Source organism: Myotis myotis, unplaced genomic scaffold (assembly GCF_014108235.1).
Source record: "Myotis myotis isolate mMyoMyo1 unplaced genomic scaffold, mMyoMyo1.p scaffold_m19_p_7, whole genome shotgun sequence".
NCBI lineage: Eukaryota > Metazoa > Chordata > Mammalia > Chiroptera > Vespertilionidae > Myotis > Myotis myotis.
In genome coordinates, this window is record NW_023416379.1 from 15,185,467 (window position 1) to 15,200,966 (window position 15,500).

General features: G+C 35.9%; 1 protein-coding gene across 1 annotated transcript in view; it reads right to left on the reverse strand.

The window, feature by feature from the left end:
- Window positions 1–211: 211 nt before the first annotated feature.
- The window catches only part of LOC118660155 (triadin-like), a 90,155-nt gene continuing 74,866 nt past the window's right edge, over window positions 212–15,500 (reverse strand). Inside the window, exons 19-22 of the mRNA XM_036317275.1 lie at window positions 13,155–13,178; window positions 7,707–7,745; window positions 5,661–5,699; window positions 212–2,612 (exon numbers count right to left, since the gene is read on the reverse strand). Of these exons, the coding sequence (XP_036173168.1) occupies window positions 2,473–2,612; window positions 5,661–5,699; window positions 7,707–7,745; window positions 13,155–13,178 (242 nt within the window). The 3' untranslated portion in view covers window positions 212–2,472. The remainder of the gene's footprint in view (window positions 2,613–5,660; window positions 5,700–7,706; window positions 7,746–13,154; window positions 13,179–15,500) is intronic.

Below are 15,500 nucleotides of genomic sequence, written 5' to 3' on the forward strand. Positions count from 1 at the left end.
ATCATCATGTTTGGATTCTGGTCCAACAAACACTTGTGAATAGTTGATCAAATCGTCCCCCTCCCCTCCTCCCTGGCACCTTCTGTCTTGATAACTGAATATAACTAATACAATTATTAAATGCTTACATATTAATGAGCAATATGACATAAATTATGAGAGTTTTGACCAACCATATACCTTTTTCTTTTAAAAAATGTAAACCACGAACTTGAAAGAACCAATAATAAGTTTATTGGGTAGAACCATACAAACAGATGAGAATTTAGCGAATATTTTTCAAGTGCTATCATCATTGTAACTCTAAGCAGATAAGCCTGAACAATTATTATTAACAATTAATCCTAATTGGTTTGTCTAAATTCTAGTTATAATAAGTCATCATATTTTGCTTTTATCAAATAGTTCTCATAATGAAAGTGAAAGAAACAATAATATAATGTAGAAAAGCTCATTTCACTCAAAGGGAAAACATCCAAAAGTATTATTTTAGAAATTAATTTTGATGTCATATTCATTATAAGATATTTTGTCAGTGTCCACAGTACATCTGTGTATCAGGTTGGTTGTCTTGAAATCCTTACTTTACATATTGGAAAACAAGAATAGTGTGTTTCACAGATTTTCCAAGGCCACACATTGTGTCAGGATAATACTGGTAATAGAATTTATCTCTGATATTTTTCTTATACAGCCCAGTGCTCGAGAGACTAAGTACTCAATAAAAAAATAGTCATTGAATATAAGAACTAATGAACAAATCATTATGTTCTATAAAATAAAATAAACTATCATGTTTGCTATTTCTTTTACTCGCTAAATCAGAGAAGCTGGAGGAGCAGTTGAGCAGTAAACTCTATGCATTGTCCTACCACAAGTGTTTATTGCTACATGCAGGGGCTTTGTGAGCTGGTACCATCTGGTCAGTCCTGACAGTACACCTTTCCAGGCCCCCATAAGGAGTGTCATTAATCTTGGTTCATGGTAATTAACTTCTGTGGTGTGAGTTAGGTCCACCAGCATGTGGCCAAGACCAACTTCTTTCACAAAAGTCACTGAAAATCCATTATTAATAATGAAGATGTCTTTGATGTCCTAGCCTAATGATATTATAGTAAGACGGTGTTCTAAATCTTGGGATTAAAGAACTTAGTTAGTTGCAGTCCTTGAAAAGAAATCATTTGGCTAGTATCGGCTCTGGCTCCCTCACCATAAGGTAAGTAGAATGCTAGAAAAAAAATAACTCAATTTATTTCCTGAGTTCATTTGCCATAAGTTGAGTTGCAACTGTAAACATGAAAAGATCACAGTAGCATGACTTCTATAATTATTAGAAAAATGTGAGAAAGAACACAACTGTGTATACCACTGGGAGACAAAAGATGGCAAAGCCACAACAGTCATGCCCAATGATGTGTCGTCAAGCAAGTTAAAGATTGTCATTCATTTCATTGGCACGGATAACCAATTCCCTAAAAAACAAGTAAGACATCTCATGAGGCACTTATGTTTAAAATGTATTCCTTCAACTTTGATGACATTCATAGTTTTCCTTTTGGAGAAAGAAAAGCTACTTAACTCCATAGAAGGATCCTTTCAAAGTGCAATGAAAAGACTTTTGCATCTGTCACCCAAATGTAGTGATTGATGTAAAATTTCACCCAGGTGATATTTTCATTAGGGCACAGTCTGGAGAAATCTGAAAATTCTACGTCTCATTTGCTTGTATTTTACACAAATGATTCACCAGACCTGCCTGTATTTCCACTAGAGTGAATGTCCTAAATACAATTCAAGATAAAGAATGTCCTGATTACAATCTTAGAGAAAAAGATTATCAAACATTTCTATTCCTTCTTGTCATGTCTAAACTTCAGAGAGATTTTGAGCTCAAAAATAGCATCACAAGAAACTGATAGTACTCTTTGGTGGAACTGTAACCTGGTCTTGGAGCACAGTTACAACTAAAATAGAAATAGACATAAATACAACGAAACTATTAAACATCAACCTATTGGTAAATTGAGTTTAGATACCCATGATGAAAAGAGTAGCTTTTATATAAGTTCCTGTACTCATTAAACTTAAAGCATAGTCTGTGCTTTCATTTAAAAATACCTATCTAACTGACGTCAGGAATTTCATTTTTAATGGTGTCAATTACATTTAAAAGACCATTGTTAAGTAAACCTTAAATGAATTTGTGAACAACCCTGCGGTGATGGAAGTAGAAACATATAAGCACCCAGGCCAACAAAAAACACGAATGGCCGATGCTTGAGTGCCAGATTTCAACACGTGTGCTGATTATTCAATCCTTTTACCCATTTATTTTTCTACACCAGGCAGAACAGTAGAATAGTTTCAAAGAAATTCCCTGAATTCCTTTATGTCAATCGCCTGTGCCAGTGTGGACAAATGGAAGATGCTATTCTCAAAGTCTTAAAGCACTGATACTGGCAGCGCATGGGCCTACTGTCCTTGTGGCTTCTGTGCTGGAGAACCGGGTGGCGCGGAGCTCTCCGCTGGGCGCTGGGCAGGAGTGACCGGAAACTGAAACCCATAGCCGTTGTAACCATTCAGGTACACACATTGGAAGAAGCTGATGGGGCCTGAGGAAGGGAGCATGATAATTAGTTAAAAGAAGCAGAACGAAGGGGAGCACAGCAAGGCCCTGTACCACAATGTATGTGGACATGGGCTGGATAGCCAGGTAGCCTCGACCATGACTGGCAAGTTACCAAAACTTGGTGTCTTGGATTCCTCATGTGTAGAATTGAGACAGCAACAAAAACCTCAAAAAAATGTGGAAATGAATAGGTAATATACATAGCACTTGAAATACTTCCTGGCACATAATAAGCCCTCACTGAATGGATAATAAACAGTGGTCGGCAAACTGCGGCTCTTTGGCCCCTTGAGTCTGGCTCTTCCACAAAATACCGGCTCTTCCGCCAAATACCAACTTCTGCGCACGGGCCACGAAGTTTCAATCGCACTGTACATGCGCGCCCGCACGTGGTATTTTGTGGAAGAGCCACACTGAAGGGGCCAAAGAGCCGCGGTTTGCCGACCACAGGTCTAGCATAAACGTCCAAGGGCTTACTTCATAGACCTCTACTGATGTGCACAGCATTCAGAAAAATTGTTATGTAGGTTTCAAAACACAAGCTTATCAATATGCAAAGTAACTGACTCTTTAAAAGTGTTTTAATAATGCCACAGAGCCTTGCGGTTCCTATTGTTAGATATTCCACTTGCCTTTACTCATTAGGCAATGCCACCAGGTAGCAGCTCTGTGGTCAGAGCAGAAAGCAACCCAGGAAAGGAGTTAAAGCCGAGTGAGGCGCTGCACACAGCAGACACAAGCCTGAGCTCTGGCCCAGGAGGCGGCGGCTCCCAGGTGGCAGCTTGTTCAGAGATGGCCAGGCTCAGTGTTTTCCATCCTGTCCATTTGCAGGCTGTCACCCAACGACGGGCTTTTTTGCAGATGGCCAGGAAAGAGAATGACAGTGCAAGCTAGTAGTATGGGGAATACCAGGAAGCTGGCCAAATAAAGCAAGTAAAGAATAAAGAAAAGCCTGGGTTGAAAAAAAAGCGGAGGGAAGCAGCAAGAGATTATTCAAGAGATTGCTATTCGGGGATTGGTGTCAACTGGCTTCAATCCTGGGTTTTCAATAATGAAAAGAGTTTGGAGAATTCTTGGAAGGAAAAATAAAATCTGTTCCTTTCCACTTCATCTCATGCAGAATTATTTCCCATTTTGTTCTAGTACCGAACAGGTGCAGTATCAGACCTCCTCCCTCCCCCAAGGTTGTTGCAGCTTGGGAGAGAGACAGGCTTCTGAGAGGGATGGCATGACAGCCAGGCCTGTGTTAAGGAGGAATGGGAATACCATCGCTAAAAGTAGAAGAGTCCATCAAAGACAGTCTACTTTACAGATGAACCTTATCAGAGGTAGGTTCTATTCTAACACATTTTTTTAATCAGTGTTGAATAGGCCATTAATGAAAACATCACTATAGCCCGGCCAGTGTGGCTCAGTGGTTGAGCATCAACCTATGACCAGGAGGTCATGGTTAGATTCCTGGTCAGGGCACATGCCCAGGTTGCGGGCTCAATTCCCAGTGTGGGACTTGTGGGAGGCAGCCAATTGATGATTCTCTCTCACTATTGATGTTTCTGGCTCTCTCTCCCTCTCCCTTCCTCTCTAAAATCAATAAAAATATATTTAAAAAAACACATCACTATAGCTGCAAATTTTAGAGCTTATGTAAGTTGCATGAATATCAGACTACAGGACTACTTCATCATAAGTTGGAAATAGAAAATATTGTTTTGCTATAGTAAGTCTGCCAATTGAATTAAAATATGTAATATCATTTTACTAAAATATTGAATTGTTTATTTTTCATTAAACTTTTTATTTTTAAATAAAAAATAAAAATAAAACAGAGGGATCCCATGTACCCTTCACCCAGTTTCCCCCAATGGTAACATCTTTGAAAAATTATAGTGTAAAATCCCAACCAGGAAATTGACATTGACACCATCCACCTATCCTATTGAATTATGTTTTGAAAATTTATTTATGAAATAAGAGATTTTAAGTGTTTATGTGATATAGCCACAAATTGTTACCAGTAGATAAACAATTAGGAAAGTGTTGCTGTATAAATCAGAAACATGTCCAGATTGACTTTATGGATTTTGCAACAATATCTAAACATATTATTAAGATTGCTTGTTTTCTTGTATTCCTCATGTCCTCATAATTTGAGGGGTTGTAATGAGCATCTCTAATAGCTAAACAGAGTTTGGGACACAGTAGGCACTTAATATTTGTTCAATGAATCACATACTAATACAGAGTAGGAGGCATTTGCTAATGCAGAGGGCATTTTCATAATTTCCTGCAGAAATACATTTAAGAAGCATTGTAGAACCCAGAGAACATTAACATCATTTCCTCAGGTAAATGTCTACTCTTTACTTTAAAAGCATTATGTAGAACAAACTCCAGTTATACCAATTTTAAAAATTGCTTCTTTTATTCTGCTCAGCAACAATTTTATTGCATATATGAATCCAAAATTGCTATTCAGATGGTATTGCTTTAACAACTGAAGAAAAATGTCTAATTTGGAAGTAGAGGAATAATGAGAATCATGGGCATTGAATTTTGTAACTGCATATGAATACTGATTGCATTCTAAAATCAATGATCTCCAAAATTGAATATTAAAAGATTACCATCTAGCTAGAAAAATAAAAAAACTTTCCATCAATGACATACCTACATTTTTTTTTGATATAAAAATGTTCAGCTTATCACTTCAGCTGTCTTTTTTTATAAAGCAGACAGTAACATATCTAAGCATAGATTCAGCTGAAGTGCTCAGATCAGAGCGGCGGAGAATGGTTGGCGACAAATGCCGCTTTAGTCATTATTTTGTAATTCCTCCAAATACGTGCATCTTGCCTGACACAAAAAGTAATGAGCTACTCTTTGAAGTATAAATGATCCACTCTAAAGTTATTCTTCATGTACTAAAAACCTTTTTATTCTCATACTGGTCTTCAGAGAATTTGGTTTTAATGTATATGTACCACCTTTACTACAGATCCACAAAACAGTTTTAATCTAATTATAAACTTACTTTTTTGCTTCTTTGTGGAAGACACATCTTCAGCTTCTTCTAGTGGATAAAAAATAAGAACATAAATCACTTTTTCGTTCACAGCTGTTATACAACAAATAGGTAGGGGTCTGAGAATGTCTAACCAGGTACACGGCATGAAAGGAATGGGAATTACTTGTCCTCCTCACAATACACTCTAGGGCAATGATGGCGAACCTTTTGAGCTCGGCGTGTCAGCATTTTGAAAAACCCTAACTTAACTCTGGTGCCGTGTCACATATAGAAATTTTTTGATATTTGCAACCATAGTGAAACAAAGATTTATATTTTTGATATTTATTTTATATATTTAAATGCCATTTAACAAAGAAAAATCAACCAAAAAAATGAGTTCGCGTGTCACCTCTGACACGCGTGTCACAGGTTCGCCATCACTGCTCTAGGTTCTGATTCAGATTCTGTTCAGTCTTTCACTATAAAACTGAATAGGTAAGAGCCAGCGATAGAAGAGGAGCTGATGAAAGAAAAGAATGTAGCATGCCACAGGCAACTGTTCAAGTAGGACACTTCTTGCCCTAGCCAGTTTGGCTCAGTGGATAGAGCGTTGGCCTGCAGACTGCAGGCTCGCAGGTTCCATTCCAGTCAAGGGCACGTACCTCCTTTGCAGGCTTACTCCCCTGCCCCTGCTCCTGGTCCATCGGTGGGTGGGAGGAGGGAGTGGAGGGAGGACAGATAGGAGGCAACCAATTGATGTGTGTCTCTCACATCAATGTTTCTCTCTCTGTGTATCTTTCCCCCTGCCTTCCACTCTCTCTAAAAATCAATGAAAAAAAAATGTCCTTGGGTGAGGATTAACAACAACAAAAAGACAAATAGGAAACCTCCTGATGTGTTGGATTTTGGTGGGCAAGGGCTAGCAGACATACATTACGTTCTTAAGAGAAAACATTGATGCTCAGTGTTATAATAATATGGTCAAGGTAGAATCTGGCTATAAGATGACAATTTTAGTGAACATAATTCTAAATTTCTTTCTCAAAGTGTTATGTTCTACACTGTTAATTCTGGGCACTGCCTCAGAACTTACATTTTCATGGCAAGAACAACTCTTAGGCAAACTCTTATTGTCCACAGGCAGGTTTAAATAAGTAGAAGAGAAAATAACTGCTCTATAACAAGCCAAATTAAGAAGCCAGGAAACCCTTCAGGGAAAAATAATCCATCAAATTACTTGAAACCCTTGCAATAAAGATGAAATTTAGTCCTGAGAAGACTCGCTCAGGATCATGCATCTCATTGTACCAGATTTTTCTGAGGTTTGAGACCCTTCCTTCTTTCCTTCCTTCCTTCCTCCCTTCCTTCCTTCCTTCCTTCCTTCCTTCCTTCCTTCCTTCCTTCCTTCCTTCCTTCCTTCCTTCTTTTTTCCTTTATGCTATTGCAGCTAGTATAGGCAAGTTATCTTAATTTTTTAAAAAAATATATTTTATTGATTTTTTTACAGAGAGGAAGGGAGAGGGACAGAGAGTTAGAAACATCGATGAGAGAGAAACATTGATCAGCTGCCTCCTGCACATCTCCCCACTGGGTATGTGCCTGCAACCAAGGTACATGCCCTTGACCAGAATTGAACCTGGGACCCTTGAGTCTGCAGGCTGACGCTCTATCCACTGAGCCAAACCAGTCAGGGCGCATCTTAATTTTTCTTAATAAAAATATGTTAAGCTAAGATTTCAACATTTATGTGCTTTTCCTTGCTAACATTCCCTTAATCCTTGGTTATATGATAATTTTGAAATATTGCTCTTGCATCTAATAATTACTTATAAATAAATCAGTGTCCATTAGTAACTTCAATACATAAAGACACACACACACACACACACACACACACACACACTCATACAAATAATAGAAAAAAATGTTTTTTGAAAAAACACATCCACCATATAAACATTGCTTAGGAAAAGTTAAGGGCTAGGACGACAGCAGTTAAATAAAATAGGCAGCTGAAATATTATGGTCTTGAGAAAAAAATCGTAAGTGACCTTAAGATAATAAACTCACCTTCAGCTTTCTTCGGAGCTGGAACATCTTCAGAGTCTTCTAGGGAGTAAACAAAAAGATAGTTTATTTTCCAGATTTCCCAAAGAGAAAGTATTGTATTTAACAGGTTTTAAGAGTCACAGGATCTCTTAACTTATAAACTAAGCATCTAGTGTCTCTGCAAACAAGATCCTCTGAAATAAGGCAACTTCTCCGACTTACAGACATGGGGAGAAATGAATGCCATGATGCCTGGACCATGGGCAGCACAGCGAAGGCTGGCCAAAGCAAGGAGGGCCTGCGGTGACCCTCCCAAATGGGCCCCTCCTCCCCTGACTCCTAAATTGTCTTTCAAAATCACAATCACTTTTAGAATCTAGAGAATTTGAGGTAAATGGATTCTCATACACAATGTAGATCAAGAGGAAAATATCCACCCATATATTTTACTAACAAACTGATGTTTGATACTTGTAAAGGCAATTAAAAGACATTAGATGTTGAACTAAAGCCTAAATATATAAAGAATGCATCTTAAGATGCATTATTTATATTGCTCGGTTTTTGTGTAGTCTACTTAAAAGTACATAGTACAATAACATGGAAATAATTTTGGCAGAGATAATTCTAACACAATATAATTAAATGATCTTTAAATTCTCATAACTTTTAGCACTTGTAATGATCTGAAAGAAGGTCAGTTTTGAATTATTTACTCATGTTTTGCATACCAGCAGTTCACAAATAAATAAAAAAGAGGAAAAATAGGTCATTATGCAAAGTTTCTCAAATGGGAAAGAAAGGCGACCTTTTGGAAGAAATGTTAATATGTAAAAGAAAAAATGGGCAGTAGAAAAATAATTACTAGCCTTTTTCTTCATAGCAAATTAGTAGAGTTTTAACCTGATTAGTTTTCTAAAAGATTTAAATGCAGGCTAAACTCACCTAAACACTGGATTAAATGCCAGTGGTCTTAAACTGTTCAATCAGCAGATTTAAATAAAGGTACAGTATAAATGGCTATAGGGCATTTTGATGTAACTGGTACCCGTATTTAAAGAATGATGTGAGAGTTGTTAGGTAAGTCCAATAATATTTTAATTGTGAATTAAAAATCTGGTAATGTTTATGGAAGATGTTTACAAAATTAAAATGATGCAAGGTCCTTGTACATAAGAAATATACACTCTATTTTGTATATTACAGCACACTTAAAACTAAGACACCTATCCTCTGGATCTATTTGTTACCCCTGGGGAAATAAATGTGGAGAATAAACACCCTAGCTTCTTCTCTATCCCAAATGCTAGTTTTACAGTCAAAGTGAAATTTACCCTGAAGTTTTCCTGTAATTTGTTCATATAAGAAACAGTTACTTTTCAGCTATAATAATTACAATGAGCTTTCTTTCTGGGCCATCTACTCTTTTGAGTATTTTACATATGTTTCCACTTAAGCTTCACCATAGACCTACAAAGCAGGTAGAATAATCTCCATTTTGTGAGAAAACATTGAGGTTAAAATAATTTTCTTTCAAGCAACACATTTTAAAAAGTGGGCTAGAAGATAGGAAGTGAATTTTCCTCAATTTCTAGACTTTTGTGACTTTAACTAGACTATTCTATCTCTACATGCAAAGCACTTTGCTATGTGCCCTGAAAGAACCAAAAAGAAACATAATGCTACCTGGAAGTAACTGGCAGCCAAGTGGAGAAAATGGACATGTACTCAAACAGATATAAGATTCTATGGACTTCGAGGTAGTATGTGACAATTGCCAAAATGCTAGTAAATGAGAGATGTTTTCAAGGGTGGAATGGTCACTTCCTCTCAAGGAGATCAAATAAGTGTTTCTGGAATTTATACCATTGGAGATGAACTTTGAAAGTTCATTTAGTCAGGGGTAGGAAGAATATTCCAGTAAAACAGAATGACAGGACCAAAGTTTCGGATGCAGGAATGTTGAGAACATGGAAATTTATACTGGGTTTAAAGCTGTGATAGTATAGAAAATGATTATAGAAAAAATATTTAAAATCTAGTTTAAGCCTGGATCATAGAGACTCTAGACCAGTGGTTCTCAACCTGTGGGTTGCAACCCCTTTGGTGGTCGAAGGACCCTTTCACAGGGGTCGCCTAAGACCATCCTGCATATCAGATATTTACATTATGATTCATAACAATAGAAACATTACAGTTATGAAGTAGCAACGAAAATAATTTTATGGTTGGTCACAATATGAGTAACTGTATTTAAAGGGCCAGAAGGTTGAGAACCACTGCTCTAAACCCTCAGGTAAGAAATGTAAAATGTATTCTAAATTCACCAAGAATAAATATTGAACATTTATTACATAAATGGTGTAATCAGTTTGAAATATTGGAAAATTTTATCAATAGAAATGAAAAGGAAGGATGAAAGCTATTATTGAGAAGATAGGCTTCAGAACAATTTGAGGTCTTATCCACAAAGGGGTAGATAGCAAGTTTGGATGAGCCCACCGACGAAGTGCAGAAGGGTAGGAAAGAGAGCTGAGAATGGGAGAACTCAGCCTCGGGGAAAAAGTAGCAGAATTCTAATACTGAAAACAACAACAAAAAATGTCCTACATTATGGGAATCAAGAGAAAAAAACAATTCAAAAAGTGTGGGAGACCAGCAATGTTTAGCGCATCTTAGTGATTTCAAATGGAGGAGAAGTGAGAAAAGGTAATGAAATTTTGTGCTTCGGAGGTCTGAGTTGAGTTGGAAGTGCCCTATTGGAGGAAAGTGTCCACATAATGTTCAGGTTGCATAAAATTGAAGCCTGAAGAGGTGGTGAAGGCTGGCGGGAGACTTGTTTCAGAGTTGTGATTACAGGTGAAAGCAGAGCAAAGGCACAATAGCTTCAGGAAGCAAAAAGGGTCAGAGAAATTTTACATGTGAAAGTGATCTGAAGATATTTGTAGGCAAGAAAAGGAGGAGGATTTCTTAGAGTAAGAGCTTAAGGTACGTGATTGAGGAGCAAGGATTAGGGGAGGCAAGAAGGACTGGAGTCAAGATAAACATGATTTTCGAAGCAGCAATGCTTTTTAACATGGGAGGATAATGTTAGGTAAAATAATGGGAAAAATAAAAAGAAATTGTAATGTGGAGAGAAGGAACATTTTAAAGAATCCACACTGAGGGCATAGACTGTTAATTTTATTATTATTTTATTTTTAGGATAAAATGTTCTGTGTAATGCCCAGTCTGCTCTGAATATTCTTAGCAAACATGAGAAATAAATAAAAACTTCTTAAATAATGCATGTGTGTGTACCAGAAGTTGCTCTATATTTACTTCCATTAGCAGCCTATTTGAATTTGTGCAGAGTTTTAAGAAATACTCATAGGTAAATGCAGACAAAAGGGTAACAGCATGAAGTTTGTATTCTCCATCACTCCTCTTTCTTTAATTTTCTGCATCACTTTGTCTTTGCAGAAATACCAACAACTCCAAATTATTTTCTCAACTAATTTGCTGGATTATGTGTAAACAGTATGAGATTTTACATTCTAAGAGTTTACGTGTTTTCTCTTTTCCAAGAAATCCTAAGGATCCACAGTAGTTCAAAGTAGCAGTTGACAGCCAGATTATTTTAGCTATTAGTTATGAAAGTCATCTGGGCATGCTAGCATTTAAAATGATCTTGAGTGTTAAAGAAAATTAACTGGTACACTGAGCAATATCCACCGAATTCTTGAAATGGGCCCCAGGGAATAATAAAGCATGCAGAGACCGTCCACCTTGGGGATGTTGCTCAAAGTGAAGCAATGGTATTCAATAAACGTGTGCAGTCCTTTCTGAGTGTCTGTCCTGTCACTCTGAGGATAAGGCACAGCTGTCTCGAGGGCAATGTCAGAGCAACTGAACATCACCAGGAAATGAATGAGGACACACTGCTGGTGTCCAAAGACTAATAACTACACCAGTCATTTCCACACATCAATACGCCCCCTTCCTGACCCAAATGACCAATTGTTGGTAGAGGACCTAGTCCTTCAAAACAAACAGACAAAACAAAACAAAATAAAACAAAAACCCACAAGAAATGTAGGCACTAGAGTGTCGCTAGAGAATGTGAGTAGAAGGGATCGATGGCTTCAAAGCAGGAGCTATTTCGTAAACTTCCTTTACTAAGAGACAAATAAATGACCAACAAATAAATAAGAAGTCTAATCCCCCAAATTATACATGTATATAATGTTGAAAAGAGGGTTCAGAAAAATAACAATGAGGTCTGGACTTAATTTATCTTTTTCCAGTTAACAACCCTAACCATAGTTCAAGGTACAAATGCTAGAATTACTTCCTTCATAAAGTCTGAACTGACTAATTTGGCTGTAGGGGAAAGGTGTGGTGGAGGGTAGTTTCAGAGGGCTTTACTGAGGATCAACTCTAAGTTTTGCTCTTGCATTAGTGAGGCAAGTTTGTATCCTTTTAATTATTATCCGTTTTAAAATTTCTAAAGCAAGTTCATGTGGATTTTTATTTTTTGCAGAAAAAGAATTTTTAGTGATATACGTAGCTTTGGGGAATTGAAATGTGACCAGTAGAAACTGAAATGTTCTGTAAATATAAAATACACACACGATTTCAAAAAGCTCAATATAAATAATAATGTAAACTGGTCTGTAAATGTAAAATACACACACAATTTAATACATTTCTATATTTATACAAGTGGACTTGGTATTTGTATGTTTAGAGTTAAATAACATTATTAAACTTATTTTTTTTTTTTACTCTTAATGTGTCAACTCGAAAATTTTAGTTGGCTTGCATGATATTTCATTAAATAACACTGATTTAAAATGATTTGTTTTTCTTAATCTGGATACATGGAAATAAAAATGATTATTTACTGAAGTTTTGGGAACTTACAGAAAAATATGCAGTTGTAACCTAAACATTAAGAGCCCCATCTGTATCTAGGTCTTGATATTTTAGAGAGTGTTTTCTGAGAGCTTTGTCTGTTTATGCTATACAAGATTAGATCCATTCCTATGTTATTTGCAGATATGCAATTACACTTAAGTTAATGAAGATTAGGAAACAACAAAACTAAACCATAATTACTTGACCTTCTATGCTGTATAGAAAATTTTTAGTGATTAAAGGTTTAAAACAGAAACAAGATTATTTTGTTTCATTCTACTTCAACCACTGAAAACATTTATATATTTGAATGCAGGTCATTAATCTTCAGACTCAAGAACATGATAAAGTATTTCTGTTACAAGCTATCGTTTCAAATGATGTAGTTTTGTGTGTATTTTTAAGTTTCAGCATAAGTAAGATTAAAAGTTAACAAATTCTTGTCAGAGTTTTCAATATAAAATGACTCAAATTTGAAATACATTAAGCGTATAAATATGTTATGAATTTCAGTTTGAAATTCATACTGTGTACCAAAGAGAATTTTTCATCAATAGAAGCAGTACTTACTTGATACTCTTGCAGGTTTTTCTGCTAAAAAAACAAAATGGAAACAAGTTCTGTTTAATTCAGATAAAATGCAAAGAAATTATATATATCAATGAACTATATGAAAGTTTCTAATATCTTTTTACTTTCTCCTTATTGTTAATGAAGAAATATAACTCTATTGCCTGAGAACATGGATCTGTGAATCTCTTAATTGCTTTTATGTGAGATATTAAAAAAAGCTATTAATCATTGTAGGTGTCACAACATGTTTATGCTTTTTAAACACGCCTCTAAAATCAGCAGGATCTTTTTTAAATTAAGTGTTTTGGCTCGACTATAATTATACCTGATTTGGGAAAATTACTTTGGATGATATAATTAATCTAAATATTTGCTTTTAAGTTTCCAAATTTCATAAAAATATATCATTGAAAATTATTTTCCTTTCAAAGGTGAATAAAGACAAATAACTACCAATTGAACTATAAAATCAAATCTTAAAAACAATATACAAAATCAGTTTAATTTTTCATAGCTATTTACTTATTAGTTTCAATGAGAGATCATAATTCTTCAAAGTAACATGGTTTTCCATTAAACTGTATGTATGTAGGACAAAGATATAAAGTGAGATGATTATCTCAAATACTATAGCAGACATTCCAACTTCTTGAAAAAGAAGAGGACTGGTAACACCTGCATCCTACCAACATTAGTCTAATTTAGAAGAGTAGGCTTAGAAATACTAATTTTTAAAGGAATCTGCATTATAGAATTTACTTTGAGACTTGTAGAGTTTCTTTTTTAAAAAAAATATTTTTATTGATTTCAGAGAGGAAGGGAGAGGGCATGAAAGGTAGAAACATCAATGATGAGAGAGAATCATTGATCAGCTGCCTCCTGCATGCCCCCAAATGGGGATCCAGCTGCAATCTGGGCATGTGCCCTGACTAAGAATTTAATCTTGACGTCCTGGCTCACCCACTGAACCACCCTGGCTGGGCAAGTCTTGTAGAGTTTCTAATATAGACTTAATTCTGAAGTTTCTAAGAATTACAAATTTACAAAAATTAAGTTAATGCCAAGAGAAAATGTTTTTAAAAACATTTCACCTGGGATCCGATGTTTTAAGTGCTATTACAGCAACACACCTCATATATAAATAGGAAAATAAATAAAATAATGCAGGAAAATACTTCTCTAAGGCTAACATGTTATTATATTTTTCTTTAAAAATACTAGGTTTGGCTAGAAAGAAGGTAACTTAGAAAGGAATCAAACATTTTTGAGATATAAAAACTGTTGAATGAAGGAATGAATAGAAAAGTGGCAATACTCTCAACTAGCTGGGCTTGTGCTTTCTTATGTAACAATTCTTTTCTACCGTGTGTATTCATAATATAAAGATCTTAAAATGACGCAGTCAAAGAATGAAATCAGAAAGGAGTATCCACCCAATGTCTGAACCCCTTGCTCAGCCCTCGAATCATAGCTTTAACAGACCACCTCCTTGGGAACAGTGTGAGATCCATTTATCTTTAGGCTGCTCTGGTTGGTACAAAGCTTTCCCTTTTATTGTCACCATGTAATAGGAGAATAAAATATGATTGAGTAGGCTTAACTGTTAAATCTCTGGCATCATACTGACTTAGAACCAATTCCTGAATCTGCCATGTAAACACCCTGAGATATCAGACTTCTTTTCGTCACACTTACATCACCTTTAACCTGGGCATGATAATTGGTCCTGGACTAAGGTTTAAATGAACTGATAATAGAAAAGGATATGGCTATGGTTGTTTTTTTTTTTTAAGTAATTGGTTTCTTCTCATTCTTCTAGTTGATTATCTTAAAAGATATTCACATTTTGGGAAAAATTCCAATATGCAAATTGTGCTCCTATATCTTTCTACAAATGTGTTTTGCTCTCTTGCTCTAAATTTTACCCCTTAATATTACTGATAACTATATGTCTAAATTATTAATAATTTTATATCTAAGTTATATGTCTAGAAATGTGCTGCCATTTCAGGTACACATTCTACAACACCAGCAACAGAGAACCGGTGAAAAATAAGACCCTACCTGCCACCCCATCCCAACACACACACTGGAGATCCATGTTTTACTATGAATGAGAATACTTGTTCAATCAGACAGGCATGAGATGGAAACCGATACTTAAAGAGTGGCAACCAAGTATGTAATGGAAATGTTACATAAGTTATTTCATTTAATACTTACAACAAGCCTTTGGGGAAGGCCTTATGCCTATTCTATAGATGAGGAAACTGGGAATCTGAGCAGCTAAGGAATTTTTCCAAATGTTACACAGTTAGATAGAGACTCAAATTTGCATACTGT